General features: G+C 37.1%; 1 protein-coding gene across 1 annotated transcript; it reads left to right on the top strand.

Moving 5' to 3' along the window:
• The first annotated feature begins 373 nt into the window (after positions 1 to 373).
• LOC141283634 (prospero homeobox protein 1-like) lies at positions 374 to 27,777 on the top strand. Its single transcript, XM_073816942.1, has 4 exons — positions 374 to 2,223; positions 3,794 to 3,902; positions 3,982 to 4,176; positions 27,291 to 27,777. The coding sequence occupies exons 1-4, from the start codon at positions 431 to 433 to the stop codon at positions 27,474 to 27,476; spliced, it is 2,283 nt and encodes a 760-aa protein (XP_073673043.1). The 5' UTR covers positions 374 to 430; the 3' UTR covers positions 27,477 to 27,777.

Here is a 27,777-nt window from a genome sequence, read left to right as displayed (position 1 = left end):
AAAAAAAAATAGATAGATGGCATCACAAAGCACACATTGTCAAGCTAGTGTTAGTGTTAAATGTGTCCCTTGTTTGAACCTTTCTTTCTTTCTCTCTCTTCTTTCTTACTTTCTTGTTAATTGTTTAATGTCTGCATTCAAATCTCTCCTTTGCTTCAGAACGATAATAATGAATAAAGGCTTAACTACTATGTAATATTAAGTATAATATGCTGTGTAATTTTTTGTAAATATTTGTTTTAGATTTTATCATATTTGGTAGTTTTATTAAAAAAGTGCATTTTGGAAGATTCTGGTATGATTCCAGTACAAAAGATTCTAGATTATTTTGTGTTTTTCTCACTAGTTCTGTTTTTTTGTCAGTAGGTGACTGTGGAAGAGGGTGTGAAAGTTCAGGCTTGTGGGAAATGGGTCAGTAGAAGCACCCGAAATGCCAGACCATGATACAGGGTTTCATTTAAATCGACAGACCAAACGAAGACGAGTAGACATTGGAGTGAAGAGAATTGTTAGCTCATCTGCCTCATCAACACAAACCTCTTCCTTCATCACTGTCACCACAGCCAAATCCACTGTCATCACTGATGCCATGAACTCCCATTACAGTAAGAAGCAGGATGTGCTTGAGTGCCAAGGGGCTCAGCACTGTGAGGCCAAATCAAACGTTCTCCGCAAACTGCTTAAAAAGGGCAGCTCATATGAGGATAACATGATACCCTTTTCTGGTGCCACTATCATCACAAAGCTACTCAAGAGCAGTAAGGCAACGAGAGGAACAGGAGGCAGGGAGTCAGTAATCCCCAGGAACGCAGAACCTGAACCACTACAGGAGGACACTTGCAGCAACTCATCCCAGGAGTGTGTGGAAGAAAGTCTCTCACCATTTGGAAAAATCTCACAGAACCACTTGGACTCTGAAAGGCTAAATGAAGATCACCTTCGGGCCAAGCGTGCTCGTGTCGAGAACATAATTCGTGGAATGAACCACTTACCAAATGTGATGGCAACCTCTATTTCCAATGGAAAGGCTTGTGAACGGGAGTTGGAGGGAGAAACCGAGATTACTGTGCAGTCCTTCAGTCCACAAGAATGTAATCGTGAGAACAAAAGGAAACAAAAATTACCTCAGCAGCAGCAGCATAACTTCCAGCAGCTGGATTCCACACATAAAGAGCAGAAGGTTGAAGAACGCAGACAGTTGAAACTACACCTGGAAGACATGCAGAAACAGCTGAGACAGCTTCAAGAAAAGTTTTTCCAGATCTATGACAGCACAGATTCTGAAGCAGATGGAGGGAATCTCTTAGAAGACAGTATACAATCTGATGGGATGCTAGGTGATGGTGGCATCAATGAACATATTCAAAATTCTGTGGCTGATCGATCTGATAATGAGATAGCAGACTTGGATTCGGGATGCTTTCTGGATGAGGCGAAGGCCCTTTTCCATGAGCAAGCATTGCTGGATGGAGAGATAGCCAAACATGAAGGTTCTTTGAGGAGCAAAGGTTTGATGTCTATGCATGAAGTAGGCAAGCAACTGGCAGAAACTCTTAAGCAGGAGTTAAACTCTGCCATGTCTCAAGTGGTGGACACTGTGGTAAATGTTTTTTCAAAACCTCCACGGCCACTTTTACAAGTATTCCCATCACTCCCAGCAAATGAGGACCACTTTGCTTTTAATGGTGACAACTCCAACTTCCACACTGCTAATCAGAGACTGCAGTGCTTTGGTGATGTTATCTTTCCCAGCCCTCTTGATTCGTTGGTCGCGGCCTCTCTTCCTTGTGCCAGTGATCAGACAGAGGCACTTCCACTGGTAGTACGAAAATCTGCATCTGAACACCACCAGTCCTCAGATCCCGGAGCTCAGAATGGTCACCCTCATCCCTCCTTACACCCATCTTCTCTTTCTGGAAACCCAGGCTTCATTTCCCCATCATTCCGTCACCCATTTTCACTTCCTCTTGTGGGCTACTCATTTCAGAACATGCTTGGTGCCTCATCAACAGGATACTTTAGTAAAGACTCTCCTGGCTCAATGGATCTGTCAAGGGAGATCCCCAGCTTACGAACAAAAATGGGTTCAAGCCAGCATCTGATGCATAATCGTTCTTGCTCACCAGTTCTCCCAGGAAGCACTGCTGAAGGACTGTCACTCATCAAATTTGAATGTGGGGACCTCCAGGACATGTCAGACATCTCTCCATACTCAGGCAGTACAATATCCTTTTCATAGTAGTGAAAGCTTTTTTTTTTTTTTTTGGTGCTTAAGATTTTAAAAATCGTTTTTTTTTCTCATGCTTCTCTCATTTAAATGTTTCACCATGGTTATATTTGCTTTTCATTATATTCTGTAAGTTCTCTTCTGGTTTCTAATTAACCCAAAATTACAGTTTCGATTATTTCTAGGTCTTGACGGCAACGTGAAATCATACTTTATTTGCTATTTACGTCTTAAAATGTTACTGGTCAGTGCACATTATTCCCTATGTAGTCTGATCGAATTAATAATTAATATTTAATTAAAATGCAATTACTCACTTTGTCTCTGAAATGATAGGCCATGCTAATGTTAACCAGTGGCCAAACAGCATAGGAGCAAATGTTCTTTTTATTTTATTGACAAAAGAATAGTAAGAATGATTTTAATTTTGGGTGCAGAACTGCATTTAGTTCTTAAGGAATACAATCATTTGGTAATCCTTTAAACATACAAAACATTTTAAAGAGTTCTGAAAAGGTAGATCCATGAACCAGTAACTGTATAACTCTGCTAATATCATAACAAAATAGTTTTGCATGCTCAAACTGTGACCTTTAAATGTAGTGGACTACATAATGAATTAGGTAGACTGGGTCTATGGTTATATTAATATCTTAGTCACATAAACATTTAGGATTTGCTTGCTGATGGTATTTTAAGCAGATAAAGGTTCCCCTGTCTGTCCAATGTAATATTGGCAGTGGTTGAGTTTTTATTTTTTTTGACAGTCACACAAAAGGCTTTGCACTGATGTCAGAGCTCAGCGAGGCCTTAAAGGAGGCCGCTCAGTCCTCTTTGTCTGGAAAATCAGCCATTTTGTTGTCTAGCAGAGGTCAGTGCAGGACAACAGCAGGAGTGTCACACACAGTGCAGTTTGAACTTCCAGTGTGCTCTTATCTTAAATAGATCATTGATGAATGCTGAAAGTATGGAGGAAAATATGCTGTGTTGGCAGAAAGATCAGACAAACTGTTTGTTTTCCCTTCAAAGGTCTGACATAGAAGTCCTTGGTAGATTTATAATTTATTTAATAACATCAGCTACACTATGTAGTTTTGTTTGTTTGTTTATAATTTCATTACTGAGTACACAAAAACTGTTCCAAACTATGTTTTTGCCTTCTCCTGATCTACTACCAAAAGTCTATAATAATTTATTTATAAGAATGTTAGGTCAATTTTTTTTTTCACCTATGGAAAACATTACCAACTTGCCATGCCCAAAAGAGCCTCCCAAAGCCTTTACCGCTATATTTGTGTTCCGTCCCTGCTAAAATGAAGGTTACAAACACATTTGAAGGTGATATGCAAATCCTATCTTTATCTCTTTGACATCTGGAGGTTTGGGATCAGGGCGTAGGGAAAGACGTTGCCCGCTTTGCCTGTAAAATGAGTTTCTGATGTAAAATATGTTGGTGTGGTGTTTTCCATGTTTTATTGAACGTGACGAGCCGACACCTTGAGTGATGAGATGATAATGTCAAGCAAATCTTAGCACTAGGCTTACTTTCCTTTACTGCTAGTGTTAAATCCAGGAGGGATTGTCCCCAAATCATCTGAAGAAGGCCAAACTGATGTTCTTCTATACCAGGTACCCAAGCTCTAGCATGCTCAAGATGTACTTCTCAGATGTGAAGGTGAGTGCAGACTGATAGAGATTCTTTAAAACCTATTAACTATTCAGTATTTAACGCTCGTTGCTTAATATTCTTTTAGTTTAACAGGTGCATTACGTCTCAGCTGATAAAGTGGTTCAGTAACTTCAGAGAGTTCTACTACATCCAGATGGAGAAGTTTGCCAGGCAGGCCATAAATGATGGTGTGGCAGCAGTGGATGATATCATTGTGAGCCGTGATTCAGATCTCTACAAAGTGCTCAACATGCACTACAATAAGGCAAATGATTTTGAGGTATGTGCTCACTCACTCACACACACGTTGTGTTTCCATCTTTTATGTGGACATTCCATAGGCGTAATAGTTTTTATATTGTACAAAACTGTATTTTCTATCACCCTACACCTAAACCTAGCCCTCAAAGGAGACTGTGCACACTTTTACTTTCTCAAAAAAGCTCATTCTACATAATTTATAAGCCCCCATAACATGATAAATACCAGGTGCACTCATACACATACACATACACAGAGACTTCACTTTGCTTTAATGTTAAGAGTCAACTATAAGAGTCAACTATCTCTTCCTGGAGATTGTAACCATTGTGACTTTGTTTTCAAAACGTTGCACTGTTTGTTTGAGCGGCCCATTTCACACTCTTCTGCACATTTGGTGCAGTTTGAGTTGCAGTTAATTTATAATACTGTAATGCAAAGCAATACTGTATGTTAAATGGCTGTATTGTATCAGAATGTGTATTGTATTGTGAAATGGTCAATACTGTCTAAGTTTATATAAAAACAACTATATAAAACACTATTTATCTGTTCTCACGCAGCTCGCACATATTGACAAAAAAAGACAACATTTAAGAATATATGGACTCAACTAAAAAGTTATAACTGTAACTATAGTTACACTATAGTTATTAACTAAGTTAACAAAGTTATTACTATTACAAAGTTATTACTATAATAATTAATAATTATAACTAAACTAAAGCTTTCATAAGAAATGATTAAATACAGAAAGGAGCAAAACATGAAACCTGAGCTCTTGGACTCGTAGTGAAAACATAATTAGCTTATTATAAAAACAATGGAAAGTTTCTGCTGTCTTCACTATAAAGAAGGTGGTAGAAGACGTAATTTTGCAGCAGAAGAGTGGGACAGAAGTGCTGCGGAAGGGTTTGTTTGAGTGTGTTTATAGGGGAAGGTGACCCGCCACTGCTGAGTGTTTCTGTGGCACAAATCTGCTGGAGTCATGTGATAGAAATCTACCCTTTCCTTCTCACTGCAACAGAATCTCTCCATCTCTCATGCATTTTCTGCCTCCAATGGCCCTTAAGGGAAAAAATTCTCAGAAGTCTCTAGAGCAAACGTTTGGTGATGATTTAAGTGTCAACTTTGTCTCAGATGTTTCACTTAAAATGAATGGGGATAGCATTACTTAATTAATTATTTAGATAATCTTGTCTTTGCTAAATTTGACAAGAAAGTCATTGACTTTACTCAGATTTCTGAAGATAACGAATGTGAAGCCAGAGTAGTCATATTAATGATACAAGAGATTAAATTGATCTCAGTGATATAATTTTTCCTACCTGTGGCTGCTCTTTCCTAATTTGACTGAATCGAAGAAATGGGCAGTCTTTTACACACTAGCACACACATATAGAGACACAAGACATTCTGTTCTGGTTTCAGGAACTGCAGCAACACTGCTATTTACATAAATAAATGAGGAATTTGCAAATAGTGCAGAGATCAGTGTACAAATCTACTGTTAGCTCTGTCACATGCTTCATCTGTGTGAAGACATGGAAGCGAACATGTTTTGCATTTTAAGGATTTTCTCAGTAGGTGTCTAAGAGATGTGATGGCTGATTAAAACTTTGCTTAGGGAAAGTGTGCCATGGCATGCAAATTCCACACACAAATCAACCACCTTGACTTTTACCTGTGTAAGTGTGTGAGTCTGTTTCTGTTTATCCAATGAAATGAGAAATTGTACTACTTTTGTACTTATATGTCCCATACCAGTGTAAAAAAATGGTAATTAACATCAGTTACAGGTTGGCCCCTTACAAGAAAAGGTAATTTCTGACCCTGATTCATTCCTAGACACTGCTTTTCGCACTATAGAGTGCTGCCTCTGTGATGTCAAAACCCAGAAGACTAATTCATTGATGGTACCCTCAATATTTTCCTGTTGGTTTTTATGTTTTTTCCTCAATTAATGAGTGAATTAAATGTCTGTGTTAAACATACCTTGATGGTACATTTTAATGTTTTGCTCTAAAGTGTGAATTGCACACACCTATACTGAAAACACACTTTTTTAAGTAGTTGTGCTTATGTGTTTCTACATTACTATACTAGAACATTTTTGGTGTGAGTGTGTGGTTTAAGCTGTAGAACAGAACTTAAGAAGTATCAACAAGTTATGTTAACCACAGACCTTATTTTACTCATGAATTGGAAAATCCCATTATAAAAAACCACAGGAAAATCCTGAGGGAGCCAGTTGTGAATTAATCTTCTGGGTTTTGACATCACGGCTACTGCAGACTATAGGAACTCCACCCAGGAGTGATGACTTATAAAGCTTGAATGCAGTCATGCCGGTAGCCTAAACGCACTTGAATCAAGACAAATGCAAAAAAAAAAAAAAAAAAAAAAAAAAAAAAGGTCCTGTTAATACCAGCTTTAAATCAAAATCACCCATATTAGACACAAGCTTGACATGCATTCCATACTGTAACAGTGTCATGAAAATGTTGACTTTAGTGCCCGGATGGCTGCCCGGAGTGTTCCATCATTAGACTGAAGTCAGCATTGTTATGATTTAATAGTGCCATAGAGCCACAGTGTGTAAACTTTTTGATAAACTGAACGTTTTAATCATTTACATACCTCTGCCTATTAGACTTGGATAAGTGAAACTATTTTAACATCCACAAAAAAGAAAAAGACATGTACTGTAATTATTGTTTCACAGCTGTGTTACAATGCCTCAAAGTGTGCTCACAATTGACATTTTTTTAAAATAAATTATTAATTATTAACATATCATTTTTGGTTTCAAGGAAATATGAAATACACTGTGTGCATAATTATTAGGCACATTGATGTTCTGGTCATATTTTATTCCAAGCACATTTGACCAATTCCAAACCACATCAATCTTAATAACTACTATTAATTTTGTATTTAATTATTCATACATTACAATTTTATATAATTGTCCATAAAGGCTGGAAGGGAAAAACTCCTTATATTCAGGTGCGCATAATTATTAGGCATGTTTTCTTTTACAGATAAAATGAGCCAAAAAGAGATTTAACTCTGACTGAAAAGTCAAAAATGAATAAACGCCCATTAGAAGGATGCAATACTAATGCAACACTAGAATTTGTAAAGTTAAGGCATGACCAGCAAAATGCTTGTTGGGTCAGCACATCGAGAAAAAAAGTGGAGAAGAAAAGACACATTAAATTTAAAAGAATTAAGATTTAAGGTAAAGAATTAGGTGTGAAACCATCAGGAACCATTTAGTCTCCAGCGCCACATTTTTCCAGGCAACCTTCCAGGAGTCTCCAGAAGTGCAACGTGTCAGGTTCTCAGAGACTTTGCTTGGGTAACAAAATCCTAAAAATTACACTCACTTAATAAGAATACCATTCTGAAGTGTTGTGAAATACATGGAGACTTTTATAGGCTTTATATACAGATAAGTTAAGAGTGACTCTTGAAGGAGCAGCACCACATCCTCTTGTAGCACTCTTTCAATAATTTATCCTCCAGAATTTGGCAGTAAGTTTTGGGACTTCAGTTTTAGTCTATCTCCTATCCTGAAAAGTCTGTCCTGCAGAGGTGGACTAAAATGAACTCCCAAAACTTACTGCCAGATTCTGGAAGATAAATTCTTGAAAGGGTTGTATAAGATGATGTGATGCTGGTCCTTCAAGCGTCACTGTCAACTTATCTGTCTGTAAAGCCTATAAAAAACAATCCTCCTGTATTTCACAACACTGCAGCATGGTTTTCTTATTAATTGAAGGTCTTTTTTTAGGATTTTTTACCCAAGCAAACTTTCTGAGAACCTGACACATTGCACTTCTGGAGACTTCTTGCAGCTTTGGGAAATGGTGGTGCTGATGGTTTCACACCTAATTCTTCACCCTAATTCTTAATTCTGTTGCAGTTAATGTGTCTTTTCTTCTCCACCTGTTTTATCTCGCTGTGCTGACCCAGCAAGCATTCCGCTGTCCAATGGTCATGCCTTAACTTTGCAAATTCTAGTATTGCATTAGTATTGCACCTTTCTCATGGGCATTTATTCATTTTTGACTTTTCAGTCAGAGTTAAATCTCTTTTTTGGCTCATTTCATTTGGAAAAAGAAAATGTGCCTAATAATTATGTCTACCTGTATATAAGGAATTTTTCACTTCCGGCCTTCATGGACAATTATATACCACATATAAATGATTAAATACAAAATTAATAGTAGTTATTATGATTGATGTGGTTTGGGATTGGTAAAATGTGCTTGGAAAAATAGATAGGTCAATTTGGGTAAAGGGCAGGATAAGGCCATAAGGATAAAATAAATCAACCTGAAAGTGTAGATGGCTCTGAATGTGATATTAAGGTTTTGTCATATTTCCAGTGTGGCAAAACATACGGTAGCTCTAGCAGTTATTGGAAGGTGTGAGTTAAGCTTGCTGACTGTCCTTTTTCAGTGTATTTATGTTCCATTTTCAGTGAAAAATTGTGCTGAATTCAGGATTCAGATTTCTAAAGTGATATCAGTGTGTTCTTTTAGTTGTTCTACACTTTTACCTGAGGGTGAAACACAGTCTTTTGGATATCCACACCTCTGACCTTGAGGAATCAAGGTCTTTGTAGTGCAGTGAAAAACAACACACTGCAGTTTCAGATGTATGATTGAGTTTAGTCATGTTCCAAGATCACCTAGGGTCACAATTTGTCTCAGTCAGTGCTAGAGATATACTGTATGAAGGCCATACACACATCTAATAGATGACTGATAAAGATGTAATTAATCAATGTAATTATTCTTTTTTTTTTTACTTCTCTTTTGATTTTTCTCTTGTTCTCACTAACTGTTCTATCTTTGAGAGCACTGTCAATTCACAACTACTTACTATTTCTCTTTTCCTTTCTTTCTAATCCAATTGCTCATAATAGTGATCATGTTCTTCAATGCAACTTAAATTAACATTTTGGACAACAGCTTTGTTTGAGATCATCATCACTCCAAAATCAAATATGCTCAATACTTATGTGTGCTTGAGTGAATATTTAAGTGTGATCAGACTTAACCCCTAAACCTAACTACTTCTCAGAAATGTAAAGAACAATTTTATTTAAAAGTGAGTGGTGCAACTATTTAAATGTGGAATGTGGAACAGTTTCATCACACACACCCTGAAAAACATGGCATTATAATACTGTGTGAAAGTAAAATGCAAGGCTCGACTCAAGGCCAGAATTCAATGTGTTTGCTTACCCTTCATCAAGGCTGCACAGTTTTGATGCCTTGCTTTCAGAGGCCATCTGTAAGCCCCCAAATCAACCAGACAAACAGTAACACCTCTGCATTACACCTGTGCAATTCTCAGCATGGGAAGTGTTCTGGACTACATTCCCATGTTGGTTGGTTATGGATTAAACAGAGCAGTTTAGAGTGTGTGTGTGCAGTTCATGGATTCTTCAAGTATATCGCTTCCTCTATCTCTCATGGTCAATGTGTGTTTGGTGAGCGCAGATCAAATAAAAACATGTTCCCAGAAGAAGACTGAGTCAAAGTACTGTCCTCTGTACTCTGAGACAAGGTCAACTCCAGAGATCTGGCAACTATTCTTAAAGGAACAGTTCATGCAAAAAAAGCATTACTGGCCCATGCTCTGGCATTCCAGACCAGTATGCTGTTTTTTTCCCCGTTGAATGCAAAAGAGGAAGTTTTGAAGATTGTTCTATAATGCAGTATTAAATATCTGTCTCAGTGGTTGGTTTTGAGAGCTTAGCTGGTTATTTATTTGGACATTAAAATATTATGTACAGTATTTGACTAACACATTATATTGACTGCAAAGAATTCTATAAGTAAACCACTGACAAGCTGACTTCCCGAAGTTTGTAAACACTTAAATGAAGCCAAAAAAAGCATTTGAACTTACAGCTTTACTATTAGTAGAGGCACTTTTGTTCAACACTGCTGCCGCACAGACTTAGTCAAATCTCACATGCGTACAGGTACAACCTGTTTACACTCCCAAGGCATCTGATTCTGATGCATATGCAAGAGAAATATAAATCACTACACAGAAGCCAAAAGTTCCCTATAGTGCATTTTACTGACACAGCCGATAACTAATTGCTTTCATTGAGAAACCTTTACTTTAACTCAAATGGCATCAGTATTTTTATCATCATAAATATTTTTACATGTATCTGATGTTTGCGTTTATTTAGCTAAAAGAGTTATGTATTTGTTTGTAAAGAAAAACAATGCAGATAAAAGTAAAAAATACAGTCACAATAATTCATTGGCAAAAAAAACAAAAAAAAACAATAATAATAAGGGTATCACATATCAAAAACAGACAGAATGGCCGGGGACTTGTGACTGTTTTTAAAAATAAAATACACTGCCGCTTATTACTTATGGCAATCTGCAGTAGTTTTGAGGTGCAAGAAATATACTTACACTGTCCTCATCCCATTTTATTTTTACTAATTTATCACCCCCCTTCATCTAGTAACTTTATAAATGTGACCCTGGACCACAAAACCAGTCTTAAGTCGCTGGGGTATATTTGTAGCAATAGCCAAAAATACATTGCATGGGTCAAAATTATTGATTTTTCTTTTATGCCAAAAATCCTTAGGAAATTAAGTAAAGATCATGTTCCATGAAGATTTTTTGTAAAATTCCTACTGTAAATGTATCAAAATGTAATTTTTGATTAGTAATATGCATTGTTAAGAACCTAATTTGGACAACTTTAAAGGTGATTTTCTCAGTATTTTGATTTTTTTGCACCCTCAGATTCCTCATTTTCAAATAGATGTATCTCCGCCGAATATTGTCCTATCCTAACAAACCATACATCAATAGAAAGCTTATTTATTGAGCTTTCATATGATGTATAAATCTAAGTTTTGTAAAATTTAACCTTATGACTGGTTTTGTGGTCCAGGGTCACAAATGAGTTTGCCGATGTTTTAGGGGATGTTACGATCATACACACCGTCATGGTCACACGCTTGATTTACTACTGACATATGGGCTGTCTGTGGTTGACATTGACATCTGTGTCATTCCAACTTCTGATCACAGACCAGTTCTCTTTTCCACACCTCTTCCAGCTCCACCTAAAACCTTACCACGTCAAGCACGTTGGTCTTACAGTTTGACTTCGCAAATCACGTCTTCTCTGAAATTTATTTGGGGACTGATAATTTGCCTATTTCTGATTCAGTTAATGACCAGATTAATTTTTTTAATAGCAAATGTTCTGACATCTTGGATTTTATTGCACCTCGAAAACTTGTTTGTCCTTGAAATAAGTCTCAGCCCTGGATCAATGACGATATCCGATCACTACGACAGCAGAGCCGAAGGCTTTAACGTAAATGGAAGAAAGACAAGCTCCAAATATCAGTCGAAATGCTTAACGTTTCCTGAAATAATTATAAAAAAAAAGACTGTCAGGACTTCTAAGCATAAATTTTTATCGGATATTGTAAAAAAAACTCACACTGTTCTAGAACGCTATTCTCAATTGATTTTGTCCTAAATCCCTCTGTCAAGTCTTTCTCTGTTATCTCTTTTAACTGTGAAAAGTTCCTCAACTTCTCTGACAAGATCAATATTATTCGAGCCCAAGTGTTTACCTTGATACAACCAGTGTCTGATCGTTCTTTCTGCTGTTCACAGTAGAGCGAATTTGTGCCATTTCTCTTCAGACATGTTGAAAAACCGCTTTAAATTTGAAACCTATTTTTTTCTCCTCACAACATTCTTCCTTTGCATTTTTTAAGATCTTCAATACAGTCGGTCCAAACATTTTGTGTATTAATAATAATTGTCTGTCGACTAGACTGGTTCCAGCCTGTTTTAAACTCTCTACTGTGACCCCACTTCTCAAAAAACTCTCATTTGATGCTGCAATATATGCAAACTATAGTCCTATCTCTAATTAGGCGTTCTTATTCAAAATTCTTGAGAAAGACGTTTTTATACAGTTGCCCACATAGACAATAGTCTCAAATTAGTAAAGCAAATTAATACAATAGTTAGTACCAGTTTTTATCATATTTGTTGATTAGCTAAAGTCAGACTTTTCTTAAGCATGAAAAATGTATAAAAATGTTATTCACACTTTTATCTCTACACAACTTGACTATTGTATTACTTAGTATTTCGGGTTACCTCTCTCTTCCTTCTCTCGCCCTCAAATGGTCCAAAATGTGGCTGCCTGTCTACTCACCAATTTGACGCTCCCTGCACTGGCAGCCAGTCCGATATCGAATTGACTACAAAATTCTGTTATTTGTCTATAAAGCTCTAAACAACTTAGCTGATAGGTATCTGTCCGATTTGCTCACCACTTACAATCCGGCCAGGTCACTTAGATCCCATGATTGTCATCTTTTGCGCATACCACAATCTTGCCTGCAACTTCCCCATTTGAAGTCATTGTATACATTAAAGGGGTCATCATGTCAAATTCACTTATAAATGTTGTTTGAACATAAATGTTTGTTGGTAGTGTGTGTACACAACCACCCTATAATGACAAAAATCCACCCAGTGTTTTTTTTTTTTTAATCCTTATAAATCATTGGCACTTTCTCAGATCAAGCCATTCTTAGATTCTTGGCTCTGTGACATCACACAGGCACAGGCTCCTCACATGATTATTGATTGGCACTGGTGTTTTAGCACAAACCCGCTCTGAGTGAGCTGTAAACAGTCTGCCATTGTTTCAATGCCGGAGCAGGGGTAGACAAGAATGTCTCCTAAAGTCTGGAATGCACTACACGATTTTTGGCCTGATTTTCCGACGATTTACAGTCTGGAGAAGTTGACGCTAGTTGCTGTGTATGATCCTCAGTCCTGTAGTGGATGATGGCCAGTTTTCCTTTGCCACTATTTGCAAAGTCGGTAAGTGTATGATGTCTAGTGTTTTAAAAATTTGTTCAAATTTTAAAAGTCGTGTAGTGTATTCCAGGCTTAACCCAGCGGTTCTCAATTCCAGTCCTCGACGTACCCCCGCTCTGCATATTTTGCATGTCTCTCTTTGATAACACACCTGATTTAGATAACCAGCTTGTTAGAAGTGAGCTCTGTGCATGAATTGTGTTCCGATTGACACAAAATTTTAACCAACGTATGTTATATAATTTTCATTAAGAAAGAATCATATCAACTTGTGGAAAATGGGCATCAGATGACCTCTTTAACAATGATGTTGGAGATATATAATTTTATGGATAACTATGGGCAGGATTTTGAACAGCTTCTGGAGTTCCGGCCAGCTCGTTCCCAACCGTAACATAAAGAGGATCACACATACGAAAGAATATTTAAATTGCAAAAATTATTTATTAAGGAAAAAGTTATTAATTACAGAAACAAAGAAAAACACAAATGTCTAGGATTGAAATAAACACAAAAAAGTCCAATGGGGTAAAGAATATTGACAAACGAATAAACAACAAAAGAGAGTTGGCGCAAAAGACTTCTCTGGAGAACAAAGTTCCACCAGAGGAAGTGAAGTTGAGATGATTAGTCACATCTTTTATACTTTCCGCCTATAGTATCTTTTATTGGCAGCGACGTCACAACTAGATGTTATACTGCCACCAAGAGGCAGAAAAAGGGAAAAACAGGGTCATAACACCTCTCTCCTCAAAAAGATTCTGCAAGGAATCAAAGAGAAAGAGAGAAGAAAAACACGAGGAAAGCATTAGACACAAATCAAAAATATAATTAATCTATCTATGAAACATCCCCCACATCTCCCAGCACTCCTGGGCCCTAGAAATGCAAAAAGAAGAAGAGAAGAACATCTACACAGACATCATAAAACTTTATTCTGGAAAGAGTGTCAGAAATTACATTATCTTTTCCTCGTACATGTTTAATGTCCAAATGAAAAGGCTGTAAAATTAAACTCCATAGCATAAGTCGCTGATTCCGATTTCTCATCCGATTAAGAAAAACTAAAGGGTTGTGATCGGTATAAATGATGATTGGAGCAGCGTTCTGTTCTTTCTCAACAGTAGAATAAACCTGTTGATGCCGATTAATCTTCTTTGAGAATTAGCTAACAGGATGTTCAACTTGGTTTGAATCTTCTTGTAATAGAACAGCACCTGCTCCACAACTACTAGCATCAATTGCAAGCTTGAAGGATTTTTCAAAGTTTGGAGCTAACAGGGCTTTACAATTATCATAGGCTTGTTGACAAACCTCAGACCAGTGAAACTCAGTTTTCGGACTTAATAAGTCAGTCAGAGGCGAAACTACACTAGCAAATTTCTGACAAAAACTTTAATAATACCCTATCATTCCTAAAAATCTACGCAATTAACGTCGATTAGTAGAGATAGGACAACTGCAGATGGCTTTGACTTTAGCACTAATGGTTTTACACACCTGTTTCCTACTACCTTACCCAAATAAGTGACTGTCGCCTTTCCGAATTCAGATTTAGCGAGGTTGATGGTTAAGTTTGCCTCAGCTAAACGGGAGAATAGGTCTTTTATTTGATCAAGATGTTTGGACCAAGAAGAACTATATAAGATGACATCATCAAGGTATGCCTCACATCTAGGCATTCCCGACAATATACAATTCACCAGACGTTGGAACATAGCAGAAGCGTTACGAACCCCAAAAGGCATCACTGTGTACTGTAAGAAAGTGTCAGGGGTAACAAAGGCAGATAACTCTTTCGCTCGAGCAGTTAGAGGCACCTGCCAATACCCCTTTAACCCTCTGGGGTCTGAGGGTGTTTTGGGGCCCTGAAGAAGTTTTGACATGCCCTGACATTTGTGCTTTTTTCAGTATCTTAAAAACATATGAATGACCTAAATCTGATTACATTGTAATCAGCACATATTGGGCTACAATAATATGTAAGCAACATGAATGTACATGTTTGTGTTTTGAGAAAACAACGTTAATGCGTGCTTAAAGAAAAACTACATTTTTGAAGTCACTGAAATAAGGTCATGGAACACATACAGAATATTTGTTCACAAGACTTTTGAGAACTGGATGTGGTAGGCTAGAGTTTTTTTTCTACCAAATGACGTGAAAATCATCTAGTTCACTTGTTTACACAAAACAGTATATATAGATTTAAATTTTTGAAGACACTTTGTTTAGAACGACTGTATGCGAGGAGGCGTGAATGATCATGAATAATGCTGTGATTTACACCTAAGAAGACAAAGACCTGCATAATGAGCCGCATAATGAGCTATTCTGTCAAATGTTGACTGAGGGAACTAAGAAAAGAATGAAGGAGGGATGTAAGGACAAAATATGTTTGTAGCTTATTTTGAATAGATTTATTCATCACGCAAAATAACTTGAGATTCACTTGTTAATTTCTTTAACATCTGAAGTTGGTACAGTGCTCTCAGGAAAACAGTTTGAGGAGACTCAAGTAAATCTCAGCAGGATTCATCTGTTGAGCAGGTTTCAGATCACTAAAAAACAACAAAAACAAAACATCTGTAAGCATGTTAATATCAGGAGCATCATACTATTTATTTATATATATATTATGATTAATGTAAAAAGGACATTTTATATCTGAGAAACTACTAATAATTGTTTATCGCGTTAAACATCCATTCAAGAACACGGTATTACTAATACATATTGTCTAAACATACACTCAGTGTAAACCCTCATATTACATTCTATTGCTGTAAGATACATTAATAACTAAATAAATAATATGATCTTATAGTTATAAACATGAGCATGCTTTGTGTGTATTATACAATACAAAGAAACTAGGCTATATTATAACTGTTAAGCTTAAACGTGAACACTATTACCTTTATATTGCATCATTCTTGATTGTATAGACTATTAAAAACATCCTGGCATCGTGAGACATTTAGATGCAGTGAAATGAAACGTACTTTATAATGTTTCACTTGCTGTAGTCAGGAATTATAGTTGGCAAAAAGTCTTAACTGGTAAAATGTGTGCACATTCTGTCACAGTAATAACTAACAAGTAGGCTAATAAAATAAAAAAACTTACTCATGTAAATATCTCCTCTGCTGGATCGCGCCGTGTCTCACATAATGTTCATCTTCTGAAGTAAGTTTTATTCCTGACAGCGCGTCTTCTTCCAGAAAGGACTAAGTAGCCCGGATGAACTTGAAAGAAACATCTTTCTCCTTTGTTTACCGTGATGTGGGCGTCTACTTTTGGCACGGCACCCTCATGTGGACGATTAGAATATGAAAAGCGAATATCTCGTGGGCGTGATCTAATTAAAAAATAATGAAGCAGACAGGAGAGACTGGACATAGTGTTGGTTTCATATGGATTACTTTATCACAGAATATTTGTTTTCGATAAAACTTACTTTTCGTTTAAAAACATACATATCAAGCTTTCTCTAGACATATTGCTCATGTCTCTGTGTTGTGTATTGGCTGAGTTGTAGTATATTTTACTGACACGTTTTTGAATGAAGATCATGGAGATCAACGCGGCAGACAACACACCCTTTTTGTTTTCTTTATTTTGCAAAATCACAATGTTTTTTTTGTTTTTGTGAGTATATACAAATAAAAGTAGACCTTTTACAGATTCGATTGATGTACTGCTTTTATCTGTACAATCAGAAATGACAGAGTAATTGAAGTTCCTTTTGGAAAACTGCCACAAAACGCGTATACGCATTTGTCGACACCAGGGGGTTAAAAGATCAAATTTACTTACATATTTGGCAGAGCCGACATGATCAACACAGTCATCAACACATGGTAAAGGGAAACAATCAGGTTTTGTCAAAGAATTGAGCTTTCAATAATCAGTGCAGAATCTATACGAGCCATTGGGTTTGTTTACCAACAAACAAGGAGAACTCCACAAACTAAAACTAGATTCAGCCAAATTGTGAGTAAGTAGATAGTTTACTTCCTGATTTAACAATTCACGTTTTACAGGATTAACCCTATAAGCATTTTGCTTAATAGGAGAGGCGGTCCCTACATCAATGTCGTGTTCGATAATGGAAGTACGACCAGTAGTATCAAGAAAAAGAGAAGGAAAAGACATTATCAACTCAATAATGTCATTCCTTTCCCCCTCACCCAAATAAGACAAAAACCCAGGCAAACCAGCAAGGATTTGAGAGTTGTTAAGCCGCCCATCTACTTTTCCCCAAGAATGAAGATTAGCATCCTCGTCAAAGTCCACCAAAGTGTCAACATTTGTGCTACAGGAAGGAAAAGAAGTGACACCCTGTTGTTCAAAATTAGGAGCACATGTTGTCACAATAAACAATAAAGCCAGTACCCGATCCCCTATCTGAAAACTCCAAGACTTAGCCTTTCTATCAAAGAGCTGTTGCATTTTCACCTGAGATTTAGCCAATTTATTTTGAGCTAAAGTTTGTGCCTCATAAAGCCTACGCCGGAACCCATTAACATAGTCTGCGATACTTTGAGGTAACGTTGAACTATGCCACTCACCAGCTAAAACAGCAGTAGGTCCTCGTACTGCATGCCCAAACACTAATTCATTCGGACTGAAACCCAGGCTTTCTTGGGGTACTTCCCGTATAGCCAGTAACATCCATGGCAGACCCTCTTCCCAATCTGCATCAAGTTCCACACAATAAGATCCTAAAAGAGATTTCAAGGTTTGATGAAACCTCTCAAGAGCTCCTTGGCTTTGTGGATGGTAGGCCGTAGAAATATTGTGGGAAACTCTAAGCTGATGCAGGGCTTTTGAAAATTTTTTCGACATAAAATTCGAACCCTGATCAGACTGAATAACCCTGGGAACACCGAAAGTGGACATAAAATTAGTGAGGGACCGTAAAATGGACTTCGTGGTAATGGTCCTCAAAGGATAAGCGGCAGGATAACGGGTAGTCAGGCACATAATAGTAAAACGATACTGATGACCAGCCCTAGACCGTGGCAAAGGACCAACACAGTCAATAATCAAATGGTCAAAAGGATTGAAAACCACAGGAATAGGTTGAAACGGGGCAACTGGCACTTTCTGATTGGGCTTACTAGTAAGCTGACATGTATGACAGGGCCGTATATATTTGGCCACATCTTGTTTTACCCTAGGCCAGTAAAACTGTCGTCATAAGTTTTCCGGACTCTGGTATGACCAGCAAGTCCTTGGTGAGCCAATTTCAATACAGAATCTCGGAATAACAGAGGAACTACAATCTGGATTTTAGGTTCCACCTCATCTTTATGCATGGTCCCCTTTCTACAAAGAAGGCCATCTTCAAGGAAATAAGATGAAGGAAGATCATCTGAACCCTTTCTGGAACCTACTGCAGAAAATAGAGGCTTAAGTGTATCATCGGTCTGTTGTGCTCTTATTAGCTCCCCTCGAGAGATCTGTAAAAGAAAAGTCAAAGAGCAATCACCAGTATCAAAATCAGTACCAATCTCTTCAGGAGTAGAAAACACTTTTGATGAATCAGCAATTTCAGTGTGCAGGATTGTAGATTCTTCCTGATTAGAAAGAGGTGAAAAACAGACCTTCAAGTCTTTTTGTTCAAGACATTGAGAGACATCAGAGGCTGGTTCATCTGTATTAATGGCAGAAAAGAAGGTGTCATTAAGTGGAACTTCTGCAGCTGGATTTTCAGGTAGTTGCTTAGCCATCGATCAAATTACTGCACAAGCTGGGAACAAATCAGGGAATTCTTTGTTACATTTTTCAACATCAGATTTTCTGGGTATAGATGCTACAATGGGTGGAGCTGCCACATTACTCTCTCCCCAAACATTCCCCCCAGCTAGATCATTTCCCAGGATAAATGTAATTCCAGGAACTGGAAGTGCAGAACGGACACCAACCAAAAACATCACCAGTTACTGTGGCAGAGGAAAGATGGATTCGGTGCAAAGGCACTTTAACAAACCCCATTTCAAAACCTCTCACCAATACAAGGGTTCCAGTAGCGGTTTCAGAAATTAACGTCAACGTCCATTCCAAAAGGAACGACTGCGCAGCTCCCGTGTCTCTAAGGAGACTTTGGACCTTCAGAGGAAGGGCAACAAATACAAGTAACTATACATAATACACCGATTGAAATAGTGTCTGCATATAAATACTTGGGTGTCTATGTGGACGCTGCTTTATCATGGAGTGTGCATATAGAGTATGTCTGCTGTAAAGTACAACAGCGTATTTACTTCCTCAGGAGACTAAGATCTTTTGGAGTAAATAAACAGATTCTGTTCATGTTTTTTCAGTCTGTAATACAGAGTGTTGTACAATATGGAATATGTGCATGGTATAGTTGTCTTTCTGTTCAACTTAAAGCTCGACTGGCAAGGCTGATATCAAACTGTTCTAAGACCGTGGGTCAAAGCCTTGAGCCAAGTTTTCATGAGTTGTATAAGAAAAAAATGCTGTCCTTGACACATAAAATTATGTCTGACTGTTCCCATATTCTATATAAGGAATATCAACCGTTGCCATCAAATAGAAGACTGAGAGTACCATATGCCAGAACGAATAGATTACGGAAATCTTTTGTTCATCAGTCAGTAAAATTAATTAACCAGAACTGGGGGTCAAAGTAGGCAGTAATACTCAGAGGAGGGGAGGATACTTAAGTATTTGAACAGTAGATGGATTGTTATTGACATGTATGTCTTTGAATGTATTTGTATTGTGTAATGTGTATTGTTGTGAAGTAATGTTAGACAGTAAACGCAAATGGGATGCAAGACAATTTTTGGAAGAAATTCCAACAATAAAGTGAAATTGAATTGAATTGAATTGAATTGATACGCACTGGGACCATCTCTTCAGTCCCTGGCAAAGACACCATTCCTTCAGTGATAAAGGGTGTATAATCAATAGAGCCAATGACATTTGGATCAACAGATTTATGACAGCGACTAGACAAAAAGACATTTCCATCCACAAGAGTATCATCTACGAAGGGTGAAGTAGCAACTAAAGCAACAGACTTTGAAAATCTTTCCTTCTTCTTAAGAACAGGACAGTCAAAGATTTTATGGCCAGTCTTTTTACAATAAAAACAAACCAGGTCTCTTGAAAGTGCAGTCTAACTATAATACCTAGTAACAGCTACCTTAACATTTTGTCCCAACACTGCAGGCTTTGTCTTAGTTTGAGTGAAAAACTTACACTTGGATATGTCACTTTTGAAGCTCACTGAACTGAATGACCCCCGATGGGTTAACACAAACTCATCGGCCATGATTGCAGCGTCAGAAAGTTTGCTCACCTTGTGTTCATTTAAATAGGTAGCTACTGCAGGAGGACCACAGTGCTTCAAAATTCTTTTAACTGCTCTTTAGTTGTAATTTTCATTGAAGTACACCATCGATAAAAAAAAATGTTCTTTTTTTCCTTGCAAATTCAACATAAGTGCAGTGGTCATTTTTATTAAGATTTCTGAACTTTTGGCAATATGCCTCAGGTACAAGTTCGTAGGCGTGCAATACAGCAGACTTCACGATATCATACTCACCACTCTGTTCTAGGGTGGGAGCAGAATAAACTTCCTGAGCTTTACCTGTGAAAATGCACTGTAACAGTACAGTCCAAAACTTTTTCGGCCATTTTAAAGATAAAGCAACTCATTTAAAGTGATCAAAATATTTTTTTACTTCCCTTTCAGAAAAAGGTGGAACTAATCAAAAATTTTGGTGAACATCAAACACATGTTCGCCTAATTCGGCCGACTGCTCTAGTACCGGAGATACATCAACTCGTGAAGCATCCGCTTTGTTTGCTTCTAACTCCAACTCCAACTTCTTTAACTGAAGAACTGTCTCTTCCCTTTCTCTCTCCAACTCAAGTTCCAATTTCCGTACAGACAACTGTTGTTCTAATTTCTTAGCTTCAAATTCTCTTTCCACCTCTCTCTCTCGCTCATAGCGCAATTCTCATGCTCAGCACGGATTTTCGCCGCATCCAAAAACAATTGTTTCTCTTGCAGTGACATATCTCTAAATTTTAATTCACTTTCAACATCAATATCACAAGGGGAAAACAGAGGATTCACTGGGAGCAATAGACTCAGTTCTTACCTCTATCCACCAGTGATAATTTCACAGTTGTCACAAGCGTGTCCTTTAACTTTTTGTCTTGAGTAGTAAGATTGATACTAAAGCGCTCGGCAATTTGTATTAATTGCTCCTTTGTGCACAGCTCAAGTAAAGATTCTGAGTGGCAGGCAAAGAAATCTTTGAGCACCGAAGACATTTTCGCAAGAACATCCACCTATGCGACAACACAAACAAACAATCCGCTAACGCACGTGAAATGGATTTACTGGAACTACAACTCCCATAAGCCACTGCTTCAACGAGAGAACTACATATGTATGTCACCTATTCATTCACAAAAACTTCAAAGACATTCCACAAGTCAAAACACACTGTATATACGCATGAAAGAGAAGAACGCACTAAAAATATGAACACGATTATTTGCAGGTTCACCTTTATAAACTGAGAAACTCCAGCTCCTATCTGAAAGAAAACACTAACTAATTCCTACCTAGTCTTCGAAGGTGTACAGGGCTCGGGGTGGCATTAAATGCTAAATTCAGTGACGTTCAGTCTTTAAGACCAAAAGTCAGAAAGCGTACCCCGCCAGAGAACTAGATCTCCACCCAGAATAACCCTCAAAAACAAGAAAGGCGAAATAAAAAAAAATAATAAAAAATAACAAACGTGTTCCGTCGGAAGGATTGTGTATACACAACCCAGCTGGATACACTCTTCCTAACCAGAGCTCTCATTCATAAAGGTGACCATTCACAAAAAAAAAAAAAAAATACTCAACAACATTTCTACCCCAAAGGATTCTGGACAAGCCTCCAATTTATGTCACAGCCAGCTCGTTCCCGACCGTAACATAAAGAGGATCAAACACATACGAAAGAATATTTAAATTGCAAAAATTATTTATTAAGGAAAAAGTTATTCATTACAGAAACAAAGAAAAACATAAATGTCTAGGATTGAAATAAACACAAAAAAAGTCCAATGGGGTAAAGAATATTGACAAACGAATAAACAACAAAAGAGAGTTGGCGCAAAAGACTTCTCTGGAGAACAAAGTTCCACCAGAGGAAGTGACGTTGAGATGATTAGTCACGTCTTTTAACTCTGCGCCAATAGTATCTTTAATTGGCAGCGACGTCACAACTAGATGTTATACTGCCACCAAGAGGCAGAAAAAGGGAAAAACAGGGTCATAACACTAGACATAGCCAACAGACACTGGGTCTCATTCAGTAATAAATGTGTAGATTATTTGTACTTGTACTCACATTCAAACTTCTCACAAAAACTTTCCGCCTTATTCACAACACGTGTATACGCACATGAATTTGTTCTTATCCTTGTTCTAATATTTGTGAATTTGGAGTATTCTAAATAAGTGGTCGCATACATAAGGTTAGTTATCTGCATAAAACACGCCCAGACCATCTTCATATATGGGCTTTCGCACACACTTTCCTTTCAGCCTTTCATCTCTCACATAGAAGAAACTCTACGCAACCCCACACTGTAAAATCCAACAGTTTACCTTACTTAGATATAATTAGTTATTTTTACTTAGTTGTTATGCTTACTAGGTTTTATTAAGTTACAGCTACTTTCAAGGCAAAATAAACAATTTACTTACTGTTTTAAGTGACACTTACTTCAAATAATTAAGTAACCACAAAGGAACCAATGACATTAACACAACAGTGAGAGGCAGCAGTGCGCTAATTTGTTGCTAATATGCGACATAACAACAGAAGAAGAAAAGAAAAAGGAGGCGGGGCAATTCTTAGCCTAATAGACTTTTTACTAATTTCCTCCACTTTGGAAGTCATCATTTTCTAGTTGCATTCAGTCATTTCCCAAAGTCGTCTTGAATGTTAAATTGTCAACACAACTGAAAAATTAGAGAGAGCTTACTTCATAAATTGATGTTAATTTTCCTAAAATATTTTTGTTTGATCTCACCATTATAGTGGTTAGTGATCCCTTTAGTTGGGCACTTGGAACTTCATTAATATGTTAATAATTCTCTTTCTATTGATGCAACATGAAGTCAAAGTTATTTGGTTTCAAAGAAAGAGTAATAATAAATAAGATTGCTTTAAAAAAGGTGATCTTATTTAGAATTAAATCAGTAGCTAATATGCTTTTGATGTTGATTAATAATAAACTAACTCTTTATAATAAACACCATGTGAAGCTTTAATTGGGGTTGTTATAATCCTTTACTATTTGTGGCAATATCTTGCAACAAGCCGCATTTGAGTCAGACACAGATTTTAACATTCAGCACACTAAACGCAACAATGGTAACAATTCCATTTCATTTATTTTTATAAATTGTAACAATAATCATTGTATTTGCTCTTTTTGTTGTGCTACTGACACAAGACAAATAAAAATCAAATCAAATAAAAGCAAATAAAATCGGCAAATACAAAAACAACAGTAAAACAAAGCAATTGCATAATTTATTCATGCCCCAATGCATTCTGGGAGTCAGTCATTCTAATTAGCATAGTTGCTCTCAATGTTGCTCAGATTACAGATTCAATTAAGTTAACAAAACTTAAATGACTTAAGCTAATTTAAATCAAAGTGAGTACGGAATACTTTAACTATATTAGTAGATAATACTTAAATTACACTAAATAAAGTTAAGTTAACATTACTTAATTGAATTAAGGCAACGAGTTTGCACAATTTAATTAAGTAAGATCAACAAATCACTTTTTACAGTGCATATGACACCGTCTACAGATGCGCTCTCGTCAGATCTTTGAGCAATGCCATGAGCGCAGACTTCAAAATCAGTTCATACACAATAAACACCTTAATTACAGATCTGATTGACAGAGCTTTTAATTAGCTGGCTGTACATGCACTGTCATTCAGAGAAACCTTGCAGCTCAAGCTATAGTCCAACTCACCTTTCTTACTCTTTCACTATAGGTGCTGGTCATATAATTAGACTATCTTCAAAAAGTAGATTTATTTCACTAATTCCATTCAAGAAGTGAAACTTGTATAATGTATACATTCATTCCACACAGACTAATATATTTCAAGTGTTTATTTCTTTTAATTTTGATGATTATAACTGACAACTAATGAAAACCCCAAATTCAGTATCTCAGAAAATTAGAATATTACTTAAGACCAATAAAAGAAAGGATTTTTATAAAATCTTGGCCAACTGAAAAGTATGAACATGAAAAGTATGAGCATGTACAACACTCATTACTTAGTTGGGGCTCCTTTTGCCTGAATTACTGCAGCAATGCGGCGTGGTATGGAGTTGATCAGTCTGTGGCACTGCTCAGGTGTTATGAGAGCCCAGGTAGCTCTGATAGTGGCCTTCAGCTCTTCTGCATTGTTGGGTCTGGCAAATCGCATCTTCCTCTTCACAATACCCCATAGATTTTCTATGGGGTTAAGTTTAGGTTCCATAAAGTTGGTCAGCAGCAGGAAGCATGAAGTGCTCTAAAACATCCTGGTATACAGCTGCGTTGACCTTGGACCTCAGAAAACACAGTGGACCAACACCAGGAGATGACATGGCACCCCAAACCATCACTGACTGTGGAAACTTTACACTGGACCTCAAGCAACAGAGAACATAACTTTGGACCACTCAGCAGCAGTCCAGTCCTTTTTGTCTTTAGCCCAGGCGAGACGCTTCTGACGCTGCCTGTTGTTCAAGAGTGGCTTGTCACAAGGAATGCGACAGCTGAAACCCATGTCTTGCATACGTATGTGCGTAGTGGTTCTTGAAGCTGCAGTCCACTCTTTGTGAATCTCCCCTACATTTTTGAATGGGTTTTGTTTCACAATTCTGCGTGTGCGGTTATCCCTATTGCTTATACACTTTTTTCTACCACATCTTTTCCTTCCTTTCACCTCTTATTAATGTGCTTGGACACAGAGCTCTGTGAACAGCCAGCCTCTTTTGCAATGACCTTTTGTGTCTTGCCCTACTTGTGCAAGGTGTCAGTGGTCACATTTTAGACAACTATCAAATCAGCAGTCTTCCCCATTATTGTGTAGCCTACAGAACTAGACTGAGAGACCATTTAAAGGCCTTTGCAGGTGTTTTGAGTTAATTAGCTGATTAGAGTGGAGCACCAGATGTCTTCAATACTGAACCTTTTCACAATATTCTAATTTTCTGAGATACTGAATTGGTGTTTTCATTAGTTGTCAGTTATAATCATCAAAAATTACAAGAAATAAACACTTGAAATATATCAGTCTGTGTGAAATGAATGTATACATTATACAAGTTTCACCCTTTTGAATGGAATTAGCGAAATAAATCAACTTTTTTAGAAGATATTCTAATTATATGACCAGCACCTGTATGATGAAATAATTTTAAGATTAAATATATTAATTTTATCATAATTATATATAATCTTATATAATATATAACTATTATCCTAAGATGAAACAAACATTATAGATAGCCTATATATAGATTATATCGATTATTAAACTGGACAGAGCGTGATTTTTTTGTGTACATGTGCTTTCAGTTGCTTCTATATTTTTTCTTAAATTTAGAATGAAGGAAAAGAGGTTTTCACCCAAGATTTGACAGTACATGACCCCGTCCATCGTCCCTTTGATGCGGTGCAGTTGTCCTGGAAAAAAAAAGAAGCCTGAATCATGTTTCCACCTCTATGTTTGACGGTGAGGATGGTGTTCTTGGGGTCATAGGCAGCATTTCTCCTCCTCCAAACACAGCGAGTTAAGTTGATGCCAAAAAGCTTGATTTTGGTCTCTTCTGACCACAACACTTTCAGCCAGTTCTCCTCTTAATCATTCAGATGTTCATTCATCTTCAGATGGGCCTGTACATGTGCTTTCTTGAGCAGGGGGACCTTGTTGGCGCTGCAGGATTTCAGTTCCTCACGGCGTGGTGTGTTACCAGTTGTTTTCTTTGTGACTATGGTCCCAGCTACCTTGAGATCATTGACAAGATCCTCCCATGTAGTTCTGGGCTGATAACTGCATGGAGCTCAGACCATGGGAGATTGACAGTTATTTTGTGTTTCTTCCATTTGCAAATAATGACACCAACTGTTGTCACCTTCTCACCAAGCTGCTTGGCGATGGTCTTGTTGCCCATTCCAGCCTTGTGTAGGTTTACAATCTTGTCCCTGACATCCTGGACAGCTCTTTGTTCTTGGCCATGGTGGGGAGTTTGGAATCTGATTGATTGATTGCTTCTGTGGACAGGTGTCTTTTATAAAGATAACAAGCTAAGATTAGGAGCACTCCCTTTAAGAGAGTGCTCATAATCTCAGCTCATTACCTGTATAAAAGACACCTGGTAGCCTAATATTTTACTGATGGAAAGAGGATCAAATACCCACTTATTAAAATGCAAATAAATTTGTAACTTTTTTAAAATTCGTTTTTCTGTTATTTCTATTATTTATTTATTTTTGTTATTCTGTCTGTTACTGTTAAAATAAACCTATCATTAAATTATAGACTGGTCATTTCTTTGTCAGTGGGCAAACTTACAAAATCAGCAGGGGATCAAATAATTGTTTTCCCTCACTGTACATAATGAGCAGAAGTTGACCGGAGTTGAGAACTGCTGCAGTAAAGACAACATTCATTCATCCCCCAGTAGTAAATCCAGGGGCACGCAAGCAATTTTTCTTTTCCATGGAAAAAATATTAAATACTATTATTTCAAGTAAAAGTCCACAAATCTAATAATGTGAAAGAAACACTCATAAATTTAGCATAAAATTATTGACAATAATCAGAGTAATGACTTAATTAAGTTAATCTGACAAACCTCTTTACTTTTGTTCAGTTTTATATTTATATGAATATTTTTTTTAAGAATTGTGGTGTGTTTACTACTTTACCCTGAAACACAACACAAAAAAGTTCAACTCAAATGCAATAGGCCTATATATTTTAATTTACCTACTTCAAATGCAAAACGCAGTGTTATAAGGACTATTCTGATGATTATGTGGTGGATCTAGAGATCCTGTGATCTCTCTGTAACAGTGAATGCTTCTAATTTCATGGTTGATTTAATTTCCACTTCTTGTGTGTTTCTGCAGGTCCCTGAACGTTTCCTGGAGGTAGCTCAGATAACATTGCGTGAGTTCTTCAGTGCTATAGTGGCCAGTAGAGATGTGGATCCATCATGGAAGAAGGCCATTTATAAAGTTATCTGCAAACTGGACTCTGAGGTTCCAGAGATATTTAAATCAGCAAATTGCCTTCATGAACTCTTACGAGAGTAATGTGTTAAAAAGTTCACTAGAATTTGTTTCATTTCTTTTTTTAAATGTATATTGATAATTTGAGATGCAGGATTTTACCTTTTTTTATTTTTCTCCCTTTTACAGTTGAATGTATTATATAAAGTAGCATCTTATTTATTGATTTTTTTTTTTTCATTGGGTAACCTTTAGTTTATCTCTCAACGGTCCATGCAGGCTATTGATTGTGGACCTATCTCAGAGTCTTGGGGCCTCATTTACAAAATGTGCGTATAAACAGATTTGATCTAAGAGTGCGCATACACTAAAATCCACACCAAAA

Source organism: Garra rufa, chromosome 13 (assembly GCF_049309525.1).
Source record: "Garra rufa chromosome 13, GarRuf1.0, whole genome shotgun sequence".
Taxonomy (NCBI): Eukaryota; Metazoa; Chordata; class Actinopteri; order Cypriniformes; family Cyprinidae; genus Garra; species Garra rufa.
This window is presented reverse-complemented; position numbering and strand designations above follow the sequence as displayed.